This window comes from Diadema antillarum, unplaced genomic scaffold (genome assembly GCF_040938485.1).
Source record: "Diadema antillarum isolate AM-2024a unplaced genomic scaffold, OU_Dant_1.0 seq00000539_RagTag, whole genome shotgun sequence".
NCBI lineage: Eukaryota > Metazoa > Echinodermata > Echinoidea > Diadematoida > Diadematidae > Diadema > Diadema antillarum.
This window is the reverse complement of record NW_027271487.1, coordinates 617611-641624: the sequence shown is the minus strand read 5'-3', so window position 1 is coordinate 641624 and position 24014 is coordinate 617611. Positions and strand designations below refer to the sequence as shown.

Sequence of the window (24014 nt, the reverse complement as noted above, 5' to 3'; positions counted from 1 at the left end):
AGTATATAATAGGGAGTTGAAACTAGGAATAGTATCATGAATCTAATATTGTTAGAAAAGAAAACATTTTGAAGAAGGCTCGCGCGGCACGGCTAACCGAAAAAAGAAGGGAAAATGGGTTAGTGAAATACAGCCCCATGAAAGTGAAGTCCGACATCATTTTACAAATATTTGTAACAAGAAAAATAAATTTGGAACTAGCCTGATCTTGTGCATATTCCAGATTACTATTCCATACTGATAGAGTAGATGGGTACTCCAATTTGTCACCAAACTAATCATTTAGTTCACTTTCTTCGTGAATTCCGACGTCCACCAGACTTTGGGCGAGTTACATGCACTCGTCCCACGTCATCCAGCGCAGGCGGCGCACAAGCTGCGGGATTTTCAGAGTGAGCTTGCACATGCATGGGAGGATAGTTTTGTGTGCACAACAGTGTAGCTTGATCACGCATGTGTCGTAATGGTCTGTAGGTTCACTTACTACTTACATGTATATATAATTAACTTTTACAATATACGGAGGAAAGAAAGAAAGAAAACTATCTGCACATATTTTTCATATTTTTTTAAAATATTCTTAGAGGTATGAATACATGGTCCATGGCTTTCTGTCTGCGCATTTTCTCACCAAAAACTATGCGATTTTATTTCGTAAGTCTCGACATCGAGACTACGCATTACTGCGTATGAGAATATAGGAGATCCCGCGCACGTGCACGTGTTCAATTCGTGCGCAGCCATGTTCTGAAAAGGAGCAGTTACGATCTTGCTCCAGCGTGATCAGGATTTTCTACCCCTTTTTGCCGTTTCTCCGAGATGTCTCTTTCCGGATTGCCTAAGAATTGTTACGGAAAATACAAGGAGAAGCAATCTCCACCCTCTAATTCAGTGCTTGCTGCCTCGCATTTCCAATCCAAGATGGCTCCTGCGCAGCGGGATGCCAGCAGTTGCAGTGGAGCTGCATCTGCCGTAACGGACAGTACTAAGAAAAGTACAAAACCACAGGCTGACCGCGTAGCGGCGGCTGGAGGTGGTAGCAGGAAGAAAAAACCGAGCAGGGTGAAACCTTGCTCAGAGTCAGACGCTGGATCGTGATCTTCTTCTACTGTCGGTACGAATTCGGATTTGGCAGAATTGACCGGGAGGCTAAATAAACTCGAAAATTTTCTCTCCCGAGTCGTTGATGCTCTGCCCGGTGCATCGATGCACTACACGCAAGACGACTATGATTTGCCAACGGTGATAACACGTGGGGAATTCAATTGTGATTCGAGCGGGCTTGCGGATTCACGCGATGAACATCTGCTGCCTACCGAGCGCGGTAGTATGCAGGGCGACGACCCAGATCAGGGCAAGGTGCCTGCCTTCGCAGCAAAATTCGCGGTACTTTCAGAGATTGGGCAGGCTATTGGCAAAGAGCTAGCAAACTCTGTGACTTATTTAATGAGCAACAACCTGGAAGAGAAAACGCTCGAGGATACAGCTCACAAATACCCTTGCCTGGCAAACTGCCAGTTGATCGACTCGCCGCGTGTAAACCAGACAATCTGGGACAACCTCAGCACAACTACTCGCACTCGCGATGCTAGGATCCAGAAAGTGCAAAGGTCATTAACTCGCGGTGTTAATGCGTTTCTCCACACACTCGACCCAGAGATAACTGAGGCCCAGCAAGATGCGCTTGCTCTCCTGTGCAACGCTAATTACGAATTGAATGCACTCCGAAAAGAACTGATTAGACCAGATCTGAACAGTAAGTTCACACACCTGTGCAAGGCCACTCACCCCGTGACCAAGTACCTCTTTGGAGATGACTTGGGGAAAAAAGTCAGAGAGCTTCAGGACCAGCACAAGGCTGCTGCCGGGGTTATGAAAGCAGCAAAGCACTCGTGTCCACTGTACCATCCTTACCGACTTTCAGCCAAATCATCTCGCTGGCAGTTCAGAGATGCAGGTTGGATGAGATCACCAACTTCAGGCAACCCAAACAGGCCTTTTTTAGGCCCACGACCAGCTTGGCGGAAGCGATTTCAACCGCCACATACTTACACCCCTACTGCCTCCCGAGGGAGCCAGCTACCTGCTCAGAGGGCAGGCCAAGGGAGGAAGTAACTCCGACAGCAGAGACAGCAAAGGAGGTAAAGCCCACAAATAATTTGATCGGACCTGTTGGAGACCGACTGAAGTTATTTCATAACATATGGGGCAAGATCACTTCAGACCCGTACATACTCAATGCAGTACAAGGCTATGAGATTGAGTTTGAGCCAGATAAATTTCCACCAGTTAGAAGTTTACCCCTCCATCAATACAAGCACAATGAAGCTGACACAATGGCAATACAGGAGGAACTCCTGAACTTACAAGCCAAGAATGTTATAGAAACATGTGGTCATGAAGAAGGGGAGTTCATATCAAATATTTTCACGAGGCCAAAGAGAAATGGTGGAATTCGATTGATTTTGGACCTGTCAGATCTAAATGAGTGTGTTGTCTATCAACATTTCAAAATGGATAGCTTGAAATCAGCCTTGCCTCTTATCTCACCCAACTGTTACTTAGCTTCAGTCGACCTCCAGGATGCTTACTATTCAGTACCTATTTACTCCAATTGCAGGAAATTTCTGAAGTTTATGTGGCTTGATCAATTGTGGCAGTTTAAAGCCCTCCCAAATGGACTTAGTTCAGCCCCTAGACTATTAACTAAACTGCTAAAACCAGTTTTCGCTTCCCTCAGAGAACAAGGGCACACAGTGATTGGGTATCTGGATGACACTCTGATCTTAGGTAAGTCAAAGGAGGATGTTCATTTGGCAGTAAATGCAACAACTGCACTACTGGCTGACCTGGGGTTCCTTATCCACCCACATAAATCTGTTCTGGTGCCAACTCAGAAATTATCTTTTCTTGGGTTCAATTTGGATACGGCAAACATGAAGGTTGAATTGCCAAGAGAGAAAGCTACTGAAATCAGACAGATGTGTATAGAGTTGAAGCACATGGAAAGTCCTACAATTTGATTCGTTGCCAAAGTCATAGGCAAACTTGTAGCTTCATTCCCTGCAGTGCAATATGGGCCTCTCTACTACAGAGAACTAGAAAGAGACAAAATCTGGTCCCTTCGTAAAGAAAGAGGACATTTTGACAGAACCATGACCTTATCAGAGGGTGCTATATCAGAATTAGAATGGTGGATACGTAGTGTTAATTCCCAGTACAGTCCCATTCAAAGGAAGGCACCAGAGATGGAACTGTGCACAGATGCAAGTGGGAAAGGATGGGGTGCTACTGATCAAGTCACAAAAACAGGGGGTCATTGGAACCATACAGAATTAAATTTGGCTAGCAAGAACAAAATCAACTATCTGGAGATGTTAGCGGTGAGCATGAGACTGAAATCATTTTGCTCAAATCAACAAAATGTTCATGTTCTCATTAGGGTAGATAACATGACTGCTGTGACTTACATCAACAATATGGGAGGCACCAAGTCTCCAGACTGCAATGAAATGGCTATTGCCATATGGGAATGGTGCATCAACAGAAATATTTGGGTAACTGCGGCACATCTACCCGGTTCCGATAACATTGAGGCAGACCAGATGTCCCGTAATTTCTCAGACAGAACAGAATGGATGTTAAGCAGAGACAAATTTCGAAGCATTGTAAATAGATTTGGGAAACCAGACATTGATCTGTTTGCTTCTAGACTGAACAGACAAGTAGAGAACTATGTCTCATGGAAGCCAGACCCAGAAGCTAGTGCAGTTGATGCCTTTACCATAAACTGGAAGACATTGAACTTTTACGCTTTCCCTCCATTCTGTCTTGTTTCTCGTTGTCTGCAAAAGATTCATGCTGACCAAGCAGTAGGGCTACTACAGTGCACTCCCGTTATAACTAAATGCTCGGGACCGGCAGTTTTCTTTCGTTATAACGAAATTTCGTTATAACCGAACAAATACAATATATAACGAAAACAAGGAAACCACGTATATATATCATATTCTGTTTGCTGAATACTCATCATACACTGGAAAGCTATGTGAAGAATGATGGGATAACTGTATCACAATAATAAACGCAAGTTCCCCTCAGAAACTGTGAGTGACACAAAGAGCGAACACAGAGTGGTGTGAAGCGTTCACCCCTGCAGAGACGCTATAAATGCTTGTTCCGCTATGTATTTCCAAAAGCAATTCGCATTTCGTTATAACGGAGCACATTTCTTTTGTTTTTCTTTGTCTGTGGCGCTCGGAAAAGGCTTCGTTATAATGGAAATTTCGCTATAACCGTGTTCGTTATAAGCGAATTTTTTACCATAGACTTTAATGGTGATAATTTTGGGACCAGAAGATTTACTTCGTTATAACGAAATTTCGTTATAACCGTGTTCGTTATAACGGGAGTGCACTGTACTCGTACCAAATTGGCCAACCTAGGCATGGTTTCCTCTATTACAAATGATGCTGTTAGAGGACCCTTTAATAATCAGAGACCAAAAGAAACTTCTCACTCAACCGGTGTCAGGGGAACCACACCCCTTAAATAAACATCTTTCTCTTCTTTGCTGCAGGCTTGGAGGAGACCATATGAGCTGCAAGGACTCCCCAGCGAAACTGTAAATATCATAGCAGCATCGTGGAGAAAGTCTACCAAATCACAGTACAATGTATATATCAAGAAGTGGACTAAGTTCTGTGAGGAGAAGCATCTCGACTTTTTGTATCCAAGTGTTCAGACAGTTTTAGCCTTTTTAAGTAAGATGTTCTATGTAGATAAAGCCAGTTATAGTAGTCTTAATACAGCAAGAAGTGCTCTTAGCTCGTTCATTACTTTGAAAGGTAGCAGTGACAACTTAGGGTCACATCCAGTGGTTTCCAGGTTTATGCGGGGTGTTTTCAACCTGCGCCCTCCAGTCCCGCGTTACTCATCTATTTGGAATGCAAAAACTGTCTTGGACCATTTGCGCAGACTCTCTCCAGCCAAGGCACTGAACCTCCAGCAGCTAACAAAGAAAGTGACTATGCTGCTTACATTACTTTCTGCGCAAAGAGTCCAATCGCTACATCATATTCGGATTGATAACATGAAAAGAACAAAAATCGTCAATCGAAGTCAATCTAGGTCATGTGATCAAGCAGAGCAGACCCGGACATTGTGGACACAGCTTCATTTTGCAGGCCTACCCGCCAGACAGGTGACTTTGTATAATGAACTATCTTACCGAGTACCTCAACAGGACGCAAAAGTTTAGAGGCACAGAACAATTCCTCTTGTTGACTTTCAGAAAGCCACATCACCGTGAGAAAGTCTACCAAATCACAGTACAATGTATATATCAAGAAGTGGACTAAGTTCTGTGAGGAGAAGCATCTCGACTTTTTGTATCCAAGTGTTCAGACAGTTTTAGCCTTTTTAAGTAAGATGTTCTATGTAGATAAAGCCAGTTATAGTAGTCTTAATACAGCAAGAAGTGCTCTTAGCTCGTTCATTACTTTGAAAGGTAGCAGTGACAACTTAGGGTCACATCCAGTGGTTTCCAGGTTTATGCGGGGTGTTTTCAACCTGCGCCCTCCAGTCCCGCGTTACTCATCTATTTGGAATGCAAAAACTGTCTTGGACCATTTGCGCAGACTCTCTCCAGCCAAGGCACTGAACCTCCAGCAGCTAACAAAGAAAGTGACTATGCTGCTTACATTACTTTCTGCGCAAAGAGTCCAATCGCTACATCATATTCGGATTGATAACATGAAAAGAACAAAAATCGTCAATCGAAGTCAATCTAGGTCATGTGATCAAGCAGAGCAGACCCGGACATTGTGGACACAGCTTCATTTTGCAGGCCTACCCGCCAGACAGGTGACTTTGTATAATGAACTATCTTACCGAGTACCTCAACAGGACGCAAAAGTTTAGAGGCACAGAACAATTCCTCTTGTTGACTTTCAGAAAGCCACATCACCGTGCGTCATCACAAACAATCTCTCGCTGGCTGAAACAAGTACTGACCGATGCAGGTATAGACACGCACAGATACAAGTCACACTCTACGAGAGCTGCCGCAGCCTCGGCTGCAGAAAGCCTGCATGTCCCTGTTGCCGAGATATTATCCAGAGCGGGATGGACTTCTGAGAAAACATTCAGAAAGTTCTACAGAAAGCCACTTCTTGACACAGGGAAATTCGCGAAAGCTCTACTGGACCAATAGCGTATCCAGGACTAAAGAAAAGGTGAATGTGAAAGGTGTGTATTCCCTGGTATATGACTTATGAATGTTGACTACTAGACAGTCCCTTATGCCTATTCGGGCTTGTCATGTAGACTAAGTGACCACAGAGCTTTGAAATCTCCTGTATTCTCATACGCAGTAATGCGTAGTCTCGATGTCGAGACTTACGAAATAAAATAGGAAGATTAAATGAGAACTTACCTGTTCGAAATTTGATCTTTATTTTATGAGTAAGGCGAAGAGGAGAGACTTCGCACCCACCTCTCCCACCCTAAAAATGGCTCCTTACTCAATGCATAATGGTAAGCTCTCAACCTTATCTTGGGTTCTGATATCTGTGGACACTTAGTCACTTTAAAAATTGTGCACGTGCGCGGGATCTCCTATATTCTCATACGCAGTAATGCGTAGTCTCTCCTCTTCGCCTTACTCATAAAATAAAGGTCAGATTTCGAACAGGTAAGTTGTCATTTAATCTTCCTATTATGTTTTATAAAAATATCTGTCAATTGGACATTTCTCGCATATCCTTTGATAGATTTTACATTGGATAAGAAAACAGTCAAACCTGTCTATAGTGGCCACCCAAGGGAAACAACAAAAGTGGCCGCTACAGACATGTGGCCGCTATAGACAGGTTAGTGGCTATTTCAAATTTCAACACTTGCATTTTATAATACCAGAAAATACTGCATGTTATTCTTTAAAAAGAGACAACCAGCAAATAAGTTTGCATGTGCAGCTATTATGGAAATATTTGTTGTACAATTCACTTCATTTTATTGTCTAGCCCACCGGCGTCCGTCCGTCCGTCGTCTGTCTGTAACGCTACAAAAACTTGAATAACTCTTTACTGAGGACTTCAATTTCAATCAAACTTGGAGGGAAGAGTGGTTATGCAAAGTTACGCATTTTACCAAACATGAAGGTCACCTTAAGGTCAAAGGTCATGGGCAGAGGTCAATGAACTTTAGGGCTCAATGTTAAGTTTTTACGGCGTGTTTCGATTATGGCTCATAACTTTTGATGTATATGTCCGTTTGTGACCAAACTTGGATGGTAGATGTCCCTTGAGGAGTTGAAGGTCATCACAAGGTCAAAGGTCACAGACAGGGGTCAGCAAACTTTAAGGGCCCACTGTTGAGTTTTCATCATTTTGATTATGACTCATTACTTTTGATGTATATGTCCGTTTATGACCAAACTTGGATGGTAAATGCCCCTTGGGGAGTTGAAGTTCACCACGAGGTCAAAGGTCATAGGCGGGTCAATGAACTTCCGGGATTTAGAAAAACATTAATTTCTTCTACGTGAATGGGCGAGACACAATTTGGCACTTGCCTTGGTTTTTTTTCTTGCCTGCTTCTGTTCTTTTGATTTTAAAAACATTTCGGGCCTGAGGAACTGCTCTGTTTCGTACCGGTGTGCATAAGTGGGGTTCACGAGTGCTGAGTTCGATGGAGATTGATAATGTGTGAAGCTTAGGTAAACAACAAACAATACCCAAACAAGTACCACATTGTCCTTATTCAAAAGAACTTAAACACTAATTAGTCGGCATTTTATAAAATTCTAAGATGTTGTTAGGAGTTGTCCTTGCCTTTGTAGCATCTATTCAGGGTGGAATTACTGAAGCCTAGATCTAATCTAGTCAAGTTAGTGGTAAGACGGCTTTTTGTGGCAAAGAGCTGCATTAATTTTGTCAGCCGTGTTTGTGTGATTGTGACTGAGCTATAGGACTCTGTAGAATTCATGCAATGAATGGACATCGTATTCCTGGCTGATTTAACGGTTCAGCTAAATTTTTGTGGCCACTATACACAGGTAGATACATGTATTCACCACGGGATACAAAATGAGTGGCCGCTATATAAAGGGTCCATTATACAGCAATTTCATCCAGGGGATTTTTCAGTGGCCGCTATAAGCAGGTGGTCGCTATAGAGAGGTGGCCGCTAAGACAGGTTTGAGTGTACACTGTCCACAACACAATTATGAAATATATCAGTCTGTTCATTTTGTTGCTATAATTGACATTATTTCATGCTTAACTTGGATGTCTTTTCAAAAAGTATCGTAAGAAAAAAAAATTTACATTTCTCGCATATTTTTTTAATGATTTTTCATATGGTGTATTAATACACAGTACACAAGGCAAATAGTAAACATGCTAAAGATTTATGTCTGTGCATTTGCTCACTATAGACACATTCCATGACGTGGCTTTATGATCAAAATACATACTTTCAATCGGACATATCTCGCAAATTGCTTTCATAAGAATTCATATCTGGTATGACTACATTGTCCATAACGCAGATTATGAAAGATTCCTGTCTGCGCATTTTCTCCCAAAACACATATATGTTTGTGATTGTTCATTGAAATTTATGTCAAATTGGACATTTCTGGCATTATAAAATTTCACATGGGGTATGAAAATATTGTCAAAAGCGCAATTGTGAAAGATATCCCTTATGTCCATTTTCTCTCTGTAGACAAAAAAATTATTTCGTCTACTAAAATTGCATGCCTCGTCATACTATCTCTTTAAAAAAATGCGAAATTTTTTACATATTATTTTAATGTTATTTCATATGGGCGATGAATACACCGTCCACATCAATGCAAATATGAAAGATTTCTGTTTGGGCATTTTCTCGCCAGACACAGTGTCATGACTTGAGGACTGTATCAGTTTGGCCATTATTTTTGTCGATTTTGTTTTTTTGCAGAAATCAAATCTTTGATATGTTTTCTACATCTACACTAAATTTCGCGCCAGTATGCCCCGTGTTGCTACGGCGCAGGGTCCCGCATGCGATTGGTCGATGCGTAGCACACATTTACATAATTCAGCTTTCGGAGACACGTTTGGCAGCATTTCGGGGATGTTTTTTTCCATGCGTGCATACATTATGCTCCATTGTTCTTGCTACATTAGATACAGATATGCTTGCTCTGTAGTGTATTCTCTTCGTTTGGCTTTCTATCCGAGTTTCTCTACTGCAGTGTTCGACAGCGGAAGTGAAAAAAAAATGAACGGCAGCGCTAACTTCCAACATGAAAACGTGTACATGGGGAACATGGTTTGATCACATCAGAGTCGCAAAGCAACACACAAATCGTGCCAACATGCGATCGGAAACTCGCCCGTCAATTGCAGCAATATGACATACGTAGAGTGAAAAGAAAGCTTCTGATATTCTTGAAACTGTCTACTCCTAGTAAATAATTATTATGACAGCAGGTTGACTCAAAGGACAGTAGATGAGAGGAAAGAGGCGGTCATAAATGAATATTAAATGGGTTAGTCAAATACCGGTTAGTGATTGGCTAAACACAGTCACGTGATGGAGGCACATTGGTTATGTTCGCCCATGGGCAGAACATTTTTGTAATGTTTTCCTATGTTAAAGGCTTACTTCATTTCGTCGGGTGATCGTGTTTGGGTCGGGTGGTCGACACGACCTTTTGTAGATTATATGCCCTAATATACGAAGGGTCGGGTGGAGCATTTCAGAATTAGACCCCTATTATTTACGATGTATCGGGTACAGCTTACCCAAATCTTTGCAAAAAGGCCAGTGCAAATTTACGAACGTTCGCGTGTTTTACACGATGGTATTCCTCTTGATGTTTTTACTCTGAAAAAATTATCACAAGCGTTTGCATACAAGGCTAGCAGCACAGTACTGTTCAAATGCTCGCCGTGCATAACTATGGCAAAGCGAGACGATCACGTGCGATAAAGTGATATGCAGATCAATCTGTAGATGGCCATTCCATGTACTATGTGCGACGAAGGTTTTAGTCGATTCGTGGATTACAACAATCTGGTCCTTCTTGTTTTATCTGAAGCTCTTGACAACATTGTTATCGCCATTATAGTGGTTTCTGTCTCCACTCATTTCTTCACTGCTGGTGACAGCTAGCTCATCCCACCTCCATAGACTTTATTGGGCTAAATCGTGATATCGGTCCCCTCTTGTTCTGCGTGTGCGTCTTCACCATGCATGTGCAAAGTCTATGGAGGTGGATAGCAGTCACCGGCTATGATGAAAGGAATGACGGTGAATGGAGTGGGAACCTATTTCAGGATAATGCCCTTTATTGTACAAAACCACGTAGTATCATTATGGAGACATTCTTTCAGATCACTGCAAATGCTTGTGTTATTTGACTGACAAGATGGAATTCTTTTCAGATCTGATCAGAATCTAGTTACCGGTGCATGAAAGAATTACTTCAAAATTTGATAAGATTGTGAAACCTTTTCAATCCCTTTCTGAAATATTATTCAAAACTGATTAGTTTGTTTGGTGGGTCAAAGTAGACTCGCAGAACTCTTAATTAATTGGTTCAGTTCATGTTTTCTGCTTTACCATGTATATTCTGTGTTTTGTAGGCCCTATAGACTGTGCAAAATGCGAACTTTGGGATTGAATGATCATAGATTCTGTGTACGTGATTTCTGAAGTTGTATGCCACTGTTCTTTGTTTCTTCATCTGTCCATATGAACAACTTTGAATTAATTATCATACTGAGTACAATATCAAGACTTTTATGTTAACCCTAAAGCCCAAGGGGAGGGGGGCAATTATGCCCCCTACCATATTTTCAATTTGCCACTCCTACATTCTTTTTCCTATTTCAACCAAATTTGTTGACTTTTCCTAAAATTTTGTTGCAAACGTTTTGACATATAATCAAGCCATGTCCATATTTCTGGTTGCCATAGCAAGCGTAAACTGACAACCATGTCAGTCAGATTTTGTGTGTTTTTCCGTTCCATAGGACCTAATAGTGGATGAATTGGGGTTTTCTTGGCTGCAATTTGCTGAATTGGGAAAATAGTAAGTAAATATGGCTGTTAATGGCCCTGAAATGTTGTTCTTATTTGCTGTATTTTTATGTGACATAGGCATCAAACAATAGATATAATAGAGATGATTGAAAAAAGCGGCATTTTTCAAAGATTACCATCTTACTTTGTGTCATTTTCTCTCTTTCACTCAAGTTTTGCCTCTAGTATCATCTCTCTACTATAATATCATTCTGCAAACTCAAAATTCTTATATCATGGAAATGTGAAATGTGATAGCTATATGTGTACCTAACTCAAACAATACATCACTGGTCTCAAAATATATTTCTTTATACTACGAATGGCACCCCAATTGGTGACCTTGAGAAATTCAAACCATGACAGACAGTGAAATTTGACTTGCTTTTTGTATTGTGACAAATATGAAAATGATCGGTCCAAAATAGAGACATATATCCTTTGCAAAAAAAAAAAAAAAAAAAAAAAAATCATGTTTTTAGCGTATTTCTTATGCCCCTCCCCCTTGGGCTTGGGAAGGGTCAAAAAAGCTTCCAAGGGCTTTGTTGTCTATAGGGTTAAAAAAGGAAATACGACTTCACATCTATTCTCACCCTGAATTATACAATGTACCGGTACTCTAAACCATGGAAAAAGTCGAAAGTTAAGGATTATTAAATTCAATAACATCATGAGTATTGAATCCAAGGGATGGTGGGGAAAAAGAGGGACATATTGTACTACTATTGTATGTGTGCATGTATGTGCATGTGTGTGTGTGTGTGTGTTTTTTGTGTGCGTGTAGGCCTTTTGTGTCAAGCTGTTTGCGTGTATATAGGTGCAAACAATGATAGACCTATAGTATGCTGTTATATCATGGAGAGTTTCATTGCAAAATGAGCTAAGCATCTGAGCAAAATAAAACCTTTCCAGTGATTACCTCACTTGTAATATAACAAGGGATATTCTAGTAGTTACAAAACATATCCCACATTTTCTTATTATTTGCTTTATTTTCTAGCAGGTTTAATCACAAATATTTCAACTTAACAAGAATGGAGATAGCGCATTTTGCGATAAAATTCTTCATAATTATGTTCACACTTATAGATTTGCTGTTTTGATCGGAAGTAGGGCCTACACTAAAGCTTGTCCATATTTGTGCATCATTTTCTCCATCCTGTAATGCAATTGTTTTATTTCGCCATAGAATTGTTTCTGTGGATATTTTATACTCTTTTGTTTGTTACTGCCATTAATTTGTGTGCTATTTCTGTGGCTTGTTTAATGTCTTTTGCTTTGATTTATTCACTGGATTCGCCGTCCCTGATTCACCCAATACTTCGTCACTTGAATGACACTTTTTGTCGAGCCCACCGGAGGTGTGGGGAGACTAAGGGATCGCCTGCGGCGTCTGTCCGTCCGTAATGCTACAAAAAACTTGGAATAAACTCTCTACTGAGGACTTCAATTTCAATCAAACTTGGAGGGAAGAGTGGTTATACAAAGTTACATATGTTACCAAACATGAAGGTCTCCTCAAGGTCAAAGGTCACAGGCAGAGGTCAATGAACTTTATGGGCCAATGTTAAGTTTTTTAGGGCACGTTTCGATTATGGCTCATAACTTTTGATGTGTATGTCTGTTTGTGACCAAACTTGAATGGTAGATTTCCCTTGGGGAGTTGAAGTTCATCACAATGTCAAAGGTCACAGACAGGGGTCAATGAACTTTTAGGGCCCAATGTTAAGTTTTTAGGGCGCGTTTTGATTATGACTCATAACTTTTGATGTATATGTCCGTTTGTGACCAAACTTGGATGGTAGATGTCCCTTGGGTAGTTGAAGGTCATCACAAGGTCAAATATCACAGACAGGGGTCAACAAACTTTTAGGGCCCAATGTGAAGTTTTTATGGCTCGTTTCGATTGTGGCTCATAACTTTTGATCCCTATGTCCGTTTGTGACTAAACTTGGCTCCCTTTGGGAGTTGAAGGTCACCAAAAGGTCAAAGGTCAAAAGCAAGTCAATGAGCTTCCGGGAGTTAAAAAAACATTAATTTCTTCTATGCGAATGGGCGAGACACAATTTGGCACTTGCCTTGTTTACAGTCATATAGTCGCGATAAACGATCAGCCTTATGTCAAGGATTATCTGTATTAAATTGTGATTATTTTGCCCCACCTTACCCGGCCCTTCGTATATTAGACCACCTGATGCGAACGCGATCACCCGATGGAACGAAGTAAGCCCATGGGAAAACATTTTCACGTAACAAATGACAAACAATATCAAACGATTGAACGATCATATTTTTCGTGCAATCGATAGGATAAATTTGCCTGTTCCATACAATGTGAAAAAGCAGATGACCGATTATTGTAATGCGTACAAAAGTGTGATTTGAAGGACCCACGCACAGTGAATTTGGCTCTGCGTTAGCAATCTAGTGCGCTGTGCTGGTGGTTGACGTTGCGAACGTGGCTTGGTATTTGATTAACCCATATAATATAACAGATGATGACTTTTACAGATGATGACTTTTGTTGTCAGGAACATGTACCAAACATTCCACCCTCGAGTTTAAAGGCTATAAGTCCCTCGACTTCATCTCGGGACTGATAATCTCCCTCAATAGCATTTCAAACCCTTTGGGCGGAACATTCGGTATGTTCCCTCCCCCGCCAGTAATCATCTATATATTAGTATTCAAATACTACACGTCAAGATTACACCAAACTAACTAGCAGTGTCTATTTGTTTTGTTAATACAATAAACACCACACAGGGCAACACATGCATGGCTTGAAAAACAAAAGAAAACAACAAGAATCGTGGCCCTTGCCAGCTGTAGCATTTTTTTAAGAGGCGAATCTTCAAAGCCCGTTTTCTCACAAGTTTGTCAGGCTAACAACTTAAAAGTCATTATATTTCGCTTTATATGCCCACTTACAGTGCCCGAGAATACAAGTGTTTTATATTAATGCTAAGCTTTGGAAATGGACAATGTGATTCAATGAAAAAACAAATTTTCAAAATTCCCGACTTTTGCCTGAAACCATTGTCACCAGTCACATATGCAAATGGACACCATGCCCCCAGCTCTCAAAGCTGCTCCCACCCCAAGTTTCCAATGTTCTCAGGTAAGAGTTTTCAAGAATGCATGGAAGGTGAACTTGCGATACTCAGGTGAGCGTGAGACCCCGGGGTCTCTTGTTTCCGTAGATAAATGACGTACCAGTGACTCACCCTGCGTCACTTTTTTGACTGACATTGATAGGATTATGACGTACCCCTCAGTCACAAATTTGACAGACAAACCTTGTTAAATGACGGCACACCTGGTCACAAATTTGACTGACCAAACCAGGAAATGACGCACCCATGTCCAGGGGTAGCAGGGTGGACTTTACATTGACAAGTGCATTAGTTTTTGTGTTCAGCACCCCCAGAGTAGGGAAATAGCAAAACAAAACAAAATATTAAGAAAAATTAGAACCCGCCATATACACGTACTGCAGCCAAAATTAACCACACTGAGTTCAATCTACATAATTTCTACATTTGTGGTTGATGAATGGAACTTCGTTACTACATTTACTTTACGTTCACAAGCAGTTGCCAAACATGAAGTTTAGGTCAAAAACTTAACTGTCGATGATTAGCTCCACTGGTGAATTCAAGACGCGGGTTCACACGCACACCTAAACCTTAAGTTACAACTTTCGAGCGAGCCCCACTCGATGATTAAAACGGAAGTGCAGAGTCTTTGCTAGATGACCTTATGCCCATACAAAATAGCGTAGTGAACGAGACACAGGGTTCATGCTAACTCACAAGCTCATTGATTGTTGTGTCCACATGGAGGGAAACTACAAGTGGGGACCTCCTGTGGCTCGTGGAGAGAGCATAAACCCTTTAAGGTGTCTTGTGGTTCTAACCATCGACTAAACTTTAAGATTGCTAACTTTCGAGTGCGTCGACACGGTGCTGAGCTACGAGCTAATTATCGAGAGTTAGGTTTTCTTTGTAACTTTAAGTGTAGGAACAACGTGTAAACCTAACTTACATTAGTGGGCACTGTTCGTTTCAACATTTTTGGTTGAAAATTTCCACATTTGTGAGCGATTTCTACATTTGTGGGTTCAATCAGTCTACATCTGGCTTCACGGAATCCCCTCATATATGGCAAGAGTGGTCAAAGTTGACAAAATTATAAAAAGAACTGAGGACAGACAGATTTTTTCTGTCTTGTAGTCTCCATAAAATATGTGCTTTTTGAATGATTGCATCAATGTACCGCTGCACTCGTAAAGGGTTGATTTAATCTGTGACATGGTGATTTAGGGCTCGCGAAAGACAGCTATTCTAGAGCAAAAATCCGTGAAAAGAATTAATCAGTTTTAACTCGCGATTTCTCAGTGGCACGAATATCTTGTAATAAGTCGTATTGATAATCTGTTTCAGGAGACATTTTCCTCTGCTCTATGATTTTTCCTTTAATCTCTCATAACAGTGGCTTTAAAGGAAGAGAGCAGGTGAATGTAATACTTCTTTACTAGTAATACTACTACTGGGCTGTAGGAAAAGGAAACATCCTGAAATTTTGATTGAGGTTCTTCTCATACGTTACAGAAATGGTCTAGACATTTTTTCAGTATTCCTTCAAGACTCAACATGGGTTTGATTGTGCCTCTATATAGCACCACAGATATTTGAACTTGGAAGACTTTCTAGACATTACTGTCTGTTTGCGCTTTTCTTCTCTTTCGCACTGCAGGATCAGGACTGACGAAACGTACCAGCTGTCGGGATAGAATATGTTTTAAATCTATTACCTTCTCCTGGAGTCTGTATAGTTATATTCCAGACACTCGCCATCTATATCGGGAATGAGCGGATCATCGAATCTATCACTCTGGAATCCAGGCTTCTAAAGTACTGGCGCAAGAATCAAGTGTCAAGTAAAAGTGCAACTTCAGTCGACAAGTTTGGTTATATGAATGGTGAAAGAACTTAGTGTGACCATCTAGAACCCACTTGGCAAAACTACCACCACCAGCAAAAAGCCAAAGAGGAGGAAGGTCTAGATATATCCTGTTTGCATGCTGTTGATATAACTTTGAATGCCATCATTGTGTGAACTTCTGTCTTCAAGTGGAATGAGACCTAATTACATCTAATCATAGATCTAAATGCAAACATTGCAAAACATGGAGGCTCTTGCTGGCTCACCGTTCACTCTTGTTGTGAAAGCACCAAACCAAGAGATAGGTGACCAAACAGTGGAATGCTTCCTTGATTGGACAGTCAGGAAATTGAAGAAACATTTATCAACTGTCTATCCCACAAATCCTGTAAGTTCAAAAGTTCAAGATGTGCTGGGTCTACATTATGAAAATCATGCTTTGTTATGAAGACATTGGCAAGAGTTCTAAATTAACCAAAGGTTTGATTTGACATTTGTTACAGTGAGCTCCCATTATAACAAAGTCCTCGGAACCAGCAGTTTTCTTTCATTATATTGAGATTTGTTTTTTACGGAACAATATACAAATAATGACTGCCATGAGGGGCACAGTTAAAATTATGGGCCCAAGGTGATGTGAAAATCATAACTATGCCCGAAGCGAAGCTGAGGGCATAGTTATGGTTTTCACATCACCGAGGGCCTACATAATTTTAACTGTGCCCCGAATATCAAGCTGTCATTATTTGTTTTATATGCCGAAAATATAGATTCCGAAATATAGGTAATGAAAATATAGATTCTAGTTTCTTTTACAGCACTCGTAATCAACGCTGATCGACAGCGCGGCAGTCGTATCATTGGTGCGTACATATGAGTGATCTATGTGTACGGGGTTGCAACTGTCTCCAAACCTATTTACAGAGCACAGTTGATTCTATGCCCTGGGCACACTGGGCACAGTAAATCATGACGTCATTTTGATCAAAAATGGGGCACAGCTATTTTCATGACTCCACTTTTAAGCAATCAGATGAGAGGAATCTATATATGAGGTATGTAATACAGTACAATACATAAACATGTATCTAGATGATATTTTTGGGACCTGAATTGTTACTTCTTTGTAACGAGAATTTTGTTATAATTGTGTTTGTTATAACGGGAGTGCACCGTATGTATATTTAGAATCTTTAACACTTGTAAGGTACAGAGATGTCATTTTTGTCGAGCCCACCGGAGGTGAGGGGAGACTGAGGAATCGCCTGCGGCGTCCGTCCGTCCGTCGTCCATCGTCCGTCCTTCCGTCCGTAACGCTACAAAAAGTTGAATGACTCTCTACTAAGGACTTAAATTTCAATCGAACTTGGAGGGAAGAGTGGTTATACAAAGTTACACATTTTGCCAAACATGAAGGTCATCTCAAGGTCAAAGGTTACAGGTAGGGGTCAATGATCACAGGTAGGGGTCAATGATCTTTAGGGCCCAATGTATCGGCGCGTTTCGATTATGGCTGATAACTTTTAATGTATATGTCCGTTTGTGACCAAACTTGGATGGCAGATGTCCCTTGGGGAGTTGAAGGTCACCACAAGGTCAAAGATCACAGGCGGGTCAACAAACTTTTAGGGCCCAATGTTAAGTTTTTACGGCGCATTTTGATTACGGCTCATAACTTTTGATCTCTATGTCCATTTGTAACCAATCTTGGATGGTAGATGTCCCTTGGGGTGTTGAAGTTCATCACAAGGTCAAAGGTCAGAGACGGGGTTCAACGAACTTTTAGTGCTTAATGGGTCAATAGCACAATCAGGGTATGCAAATGTGTAACAGGGAAAAAATGAGAAAACTTGTTGAAAATATGTTTTTTGCTGTTTGTTGTAGCTGAGTGTTCAAATTTGCATTTCATGTAAAGAGAGAGTCAAAATTTTACATTTAACTGCGTATGAATTATTTTAATTAGGGGTGTCAAATTACATTGGAATGACTAATATATTTGAAAAAAATAATTAAAAAAAAGGGAGAATGTTTTTTTATCTGAATTTGCTTGTAGATATTCAGATATTCCTGATAAATACCCCTTCCATTCACCACTAGCACAAAGCCATGACATATCACAAAATATGAATTAATGTCATATTTTCACTACTCAGAATAGATGATCAATTTTGTAGGCATTACTTTGAATTCGCATAAAACCACTTGTATATATTTTATAATATTTCACTTTTGCCAAATAGTGAAGAGGTGAAACTTCCAGGAATAGGTAATAGACATTTACTGGCCGTTATTACAAAGTTTTATGAAATTAGGGCTGGTATTTTGGAAGATATATTTTTCATCAAAAAAATTATCTGAACATTTTGACCTTGAATGTGCGCATAATGTTTTGTTCTATTCTCATATTTGTAAACACAGATAGAAGAATGAATATGAGATTTATGATGACTTGAGTTGATATCCAAGCTGTGACACTCAAACAATGACATATTAAGCCAAAATACTATGTTTTTGCTTATGATATCTTTAAAAATTGAAAAAGCATTGAAATAAGAACACTGAACACTTATCATATGACTTTCATGCAGAACATGGGCATGGATCAGTCTTATTTTTCCTCAGCAATTTGTAAAAATATGAAAAAATAAGTTCTTATTGCTCAAATTTGCTAAAATTTTCACACAATAGATTACTACATATACAATTCATGGCTAAAAAACCAAGGATATTCAATAAGGGGGAAAGATTCTTTTAAGTAGTGAAATTAGGATATACCTCACTGAAAATAATAAAAAACGGCTGCACTTATTTTCCTCAGCATTTGAAAATGGCTCAAAACTCAAAACTGGATGAACATTTATTGGCAAACAGCACACCATATTATAGTGTATCTTCAGTACTTTAAGGAAAAGCAGAAAAATAAGCTGTTTCTCCATGTATAGCTGTACAGCATGGGTTAGAAGGTCACAATGTCACAAAAATAAGCCAGCATTACACTCCTACCATGACGGGACTTCAGACCTCATAACTTTCTCCAGCAGAAAGGACCACTGTTTTTTATTGCATGCAAGCAATGCCAGGAAAAAATCCATTAATTTGATACCAAACACTAGGGGTTGACTTAAAATTCGGACCTCAAATCTTGATTTTACATAAGTTGTAAAACGCTTTTTTTGATGCATTACATGGGTTTTGGGCGACTTTTTGGTAATTAATGTTGAATAATTAACAGAAAATGAGAAGAAATTAGCTATTGTATTACCACATGTGATTATTGATGTCTCAGCATGCTGCATGTGAATTTTGAAGTCAGTTGGTGCAGGCGCGCCGGAAGCAGTTTTGGATTGGGAGGGCAAACATTGGAGGGGGCTCAAGATTAGACCATGCATATGTTACACAATACACACACACACACACACACACACACGCACACACATCTAATCATAACAATAAAATGCGAGCGAGCGAAGCGAGCGAGCTTGAAAATTTTGATATTCTACAGTTCCAAAACTGGAGTTTTAATTGTAGCTACATATTTCGCTTTGAAATAAATGGGGGCGCATCGGGCGCAACTGCTGGCAATTATTGGCAGCAACGTTAGGAGAATGGCATAACGATTCAATGCGAGCGAGCGAAGCGAGCAAGCTTGAAAATTTTGACATTCTACAGTCCCAAAACTGGGGTTTGTAGCTTTATCTTTCACTTTGGAAATAAATGGGGCGGCGCATCGGGCGCAACTGCTGGCAATTACTGGCAGCAACATTAGGAGAATGGCATAACGATTCAATGCGAGCGAGCTTGAGAATTTTGACATTTTACAGTCCAAAAACTCCCGTCTGTAGTTATATCTTTCGCTTTGGAAATTAAGGGGGGGGGCATCGGACGCAACTGCTGGCAATTACTGGCAGCAACATTAGGAGAGTGGCATAACGATTCAATGCGAGCGAGCGAAGCGAGCGAGCTTGAAAATTTTGACATTTTACAGTCCCAAAACTCCCGTTTGTAGCTATATTTATCTTTCGCTTTAGAAATTAAGGGGTGGGGGCATCGGGCGCAACTACTGGCAATTACTGTCAGCAACATTAGGAGAATGGCATAACGATTCAATGCGAGCGAGCGAAGCGAGCGATCTTGAAAATTCTGACATCCTAGAGTCCAACAACTGCCGTCGTAGCTATGTTTTTCGCTTCACACCGGGCTCAACTGCTGGATGCGAGCGAGCGAAGCAAGCGAGCTTGAAAATTTTGACATTTTACAGTCCAAAAGCTGCCGTTTGTAGCCATATTTTTTCCCTTTTATTCATATACATATTTATTTTATTTTCTTTGTTTATTCATTTATTTTTGTTATCATTATTATTATTTTTTTTTTTGGGGGGGGGGCTTTTTGGGGGGGCAAAAATGCGTTTTGCCCCCCCCACTTTTTGGATTGGGGGGGCGGCCGCCCCCCCTGCCCCCCCACTTCCGGCGCCTATGAGTTGGTGCATTCTTTTAGAAGTTACAATTTTTTTAAGTGAGAAAGTCATAATTGCATACGCTGATTGTGCTTATCACCAATGTTAAGTTTTTACGGCACATTTCGATTGCGGCTCATAACTTTTGATCCATCATATGTCTGGTTGTGACCAAACTTGGCTGGTAAATGTCTCTTTGCGAGTTAAAGGTCACGACGAGATCAAAGGTCATAGGTGGGGTCTGCGTCCTTGCCAGGTGTTTTACGCGTGGTGGGTGCGCCACGCGTAAATTGTGGCAGCCAATTTTGCGCCACGCGTAAATTGTGGCGACCAATTTTGCGCCACGCGTAAATTTGGACTGCCACGTGTAATTTTCAGAGTTTTTATCTTTCTTCCCCTTTTTGTAATGTTTCCCATTAAAAAAAAAAATATGTATATATTTTTTGCTGTTTCCTTCGAACGCATTCTCGACAGTTACTTGCTCGGCACTCGCTTTTAGCGTGCAAGATCGTCGATCGTGTGGGATGTACCCGCATCGCACGCGGTCCATTACATTATCGATTCCACTTTGCATGCCAGCATATGCAGGTAGTAGGTGCACAGTGAGAGCAGTATTATACCACGTTCACCGAGATTCCGCTGCACAACATGTACGGTCGCTTCTCTCCGATCACTGAGAGTTGCCACTGTTACCATTATACGCGCGCAATCCCCAGAGCAGCAGATCGCAGATCGAGCCATATGCGAGTGATCCAGTACGCAAAGCTGCCATCTTTGGAAGCACAAATTACTACTGTACTCAGCAGCTCTAAAATTCGTATTTTTTTTTCGTACGTTTCAACCTCGGAGTCCTTTTTTTTCTCGGATGTTTGCCTTTACTTTTAGAAATAAACAGCGGTAACAATCGGCTCCGTAAGATGCTAAAATAAATGTCGGATGACCTCTTTGACGTTCAGAAATGAATAACAATAATATTCAACTCCGTACGATGATAAAACAAATGTCTGATGTTTGCTTTTATGTTCGAAAGTAGATAGCAATAACATTTAGCTCCAGAAGATGCTAAAATAAATGTCGCATGATCCATTTGACGTTCGAAAATGAATAACAATAATATTCAACTCCGTACGATGATTGAATAAATGTCGGATGTTTGCTTTTACTTTGGACAGATAGCAATAACATTCAGCTCCGGAATGCCAAAATAAATGTCAGATGACTGCTTTTACGTTTAGAAGTGAATAGCAGTGATATTTGGCTCTGTATGATGCTAAAATGATTGTCAGATGATTCATTTCACTTTCGGAAGCGGGCAGCAGTAACATTCGGCTCCGTATGATAATAAAATAAAATAATGTTGGATGTTTGCTTTTAAATTTGGAAATGAATAACGGTAATAATCTGCTCCGTACATGCTAAGATAAATAACAGATTGCTGCTTTTACATTTGGAAATGATGAATTGGCTCAGATGCTAAAATAATTAACGGATGTTTGCTTTCACGTTCGGAACTGCATAAGGATGACATTCTGCTCTGTAAGATGCTAAAATGAATGTCGGTTGTTTGCTTTTACATTTGAAGATGATAACGGTATAACATTCAGCTCCGTAAGGTGCTAAAATACTTGTAAATGTTGGATGATTGCTTTTACAATCAGAAATGAATAACGGTAACTTTTGGCTATTTACAATGCTAAAAACAAATATCGGATGTTTACATTTAATGTCTAAAATGCTCCCGCTCTCATCATTTCAAACGTAAGTTTTGACCACCTAAATAGGCATCAATTTTTATAACAATCTATAAGCCTGTGTTATGTTAAATCTTAGAACTCAGAATAACAGTAAGATGATTGAATTTTCTATTTATCTATTTTAGACATGGGTACACCTGTACCTGTATCACTTCAGTTATGCTTAATATTCATTTTTGTATGTCTAGTATGACCAATTTAGTTTTTATGTTTTTCTTGATTTTTTTTCGGCCACCAAAAAATAAAAAATCAATGATTTTGGTGGCCCAATCGGGCCAATCGGGCAAACAATTGGACAAGACATAACAAAACAAGAAACGAACGAATGTTGATAGCCAAATCATCTCTGTATAAAGTGGACCGTCACAGTTCATAGGTAAAGTTCTTTCAAACTTTGAAAATTAATACGCAGTTTTAATGACCTTGACATTGTGATTTTACTGTCTAACCCGGTAGTGGCTGCATATCACATACTCGTAGTGAATTTGTGTCTGCAAACGAGTCGTGCCCTTTCATAATTATTGTCTTTCTGTGATTCCATAAATCGAGTGATTAATCAATCCCTTTCTATAGTTCAGGAACATCTAAAATAATCAAGTATACACTATTATCCCGGACTATGATCGACTGTTCGATGTTTCTAATATGGGTCAAAAGAAAGACTAAATTAATAGAATCATGATCCTTGTAATGATTCCTTTAATTCTACTCCGGAGCTATTTCTTCGATCGATATTTCCAGGGTATTTACACTTTGTTTCTTAACAGAATTCTAGTGCGCGCATTCTTTCGTCTGGCACCTGGTTTTGTGGAAATTTCCGCAAGGGGGAGGGGGTGGGGATGTCAAGCGTCTTCTATTCGAAGAGACTGCAGACAATCTTTTTCACTTCTATTTATTGTCGTATATCCCCCTTATTCTTTGCTGGCAATCAACAATTAGATTTAACTTTACGAAGGTTGCTAGCACGTGGTTCTTTTTGTTGTGAGGTAGACATGTATACAATTTTTATTTTCATCATTCATGCGAGGGGAAATAGAGTAAAATAGGAAAAGATGAAATAAGACGAAGGACCACGATACACGTATGCTGAGCATTCGCAGCAAGCTGTCTTTTACACCAGCATCGGTAGGCCCTAATCATAATCACCATCACTCAGAATAGTTTTCCCCTATTCCTATAACATTGGGAAACACGACAACCATTATCACTTCAAGATAAACACCTATAGCAAACAAATTACAAAATCTCAACGACCTCCCCGACACCACAATAACTACAAAAGTAACACACAGCACACCGAAGTGGCTGCAATCAAACTTCCTTGGAAAATACTGCAGCGAAGCGGTGAAATTGCCATTACGAAAATGTGAAAAGTTTGAATTACTTTTAGATACTTACGAAATATAAAGAGAATGGATAAAATAATATTAATCAAAGAAATCCTACCAAATGAGAGGTATGAAAAACGACGAAAATAAAGCAGTAAACCGAAGTTCGTAGCACCAAACGCCACGCGAAAATGAAAACAGTGAAACTCGGTATGACGAGATCCTTGTGAAGAAGACAATTTGTTCTTATTATTAGCAGTCAATAACTGACACAACACAACGGAAATTAATTAATTGGGACCTGAGAAAATAGTTTATGATTTATCAAGTATTTTGTTCTACAACGGTGTATCAGATCACCGTAGGCCTAGATCTAAACCATCTATATTGGGTTTCCACGATACATGGGAAACAAAGTTCAAAAGCCTTTCACCTGCAGTGCACATCGAC

General features: G+C 40.1%; 1 protein-coding gene across 6 annotated transcripts in view; it reads left to right on the top strand.

The window, feature by feature from the left end:
• The window catches only part of LOC139734683 (homocysteine-responsive endoplasmic reticulum-resident ubiquitin-like domain member 2 protein), a 136394-nt gene that overhangs the window by 34990 nt on the left and 77390 nt on the right, over window positions 1–24014 (top strand). For 4 of the 6 annotated variants that reach the window (XM_071645474.1, XM_071645471.1, XM_071645472.1 and 1 more), the window contains one exon: window positions 15841–16417. In XM_071645474.1, coding sequence (XP_071501575.1) covers window positions 16256–16417 — 162 coding nt within the window. In that variant the 5' untranslated portion in view covers window positions 15841–16255. Of the gene's footprint in view, window positions 1–5327; window positions 6250–11033; window positions 11093–15840; window positions 16418–24014 lie in introns of those variants that run through there. The other 2 variants (XM_071645473.1, XM_071645475.1) reach the window with 2 other exon arrangements.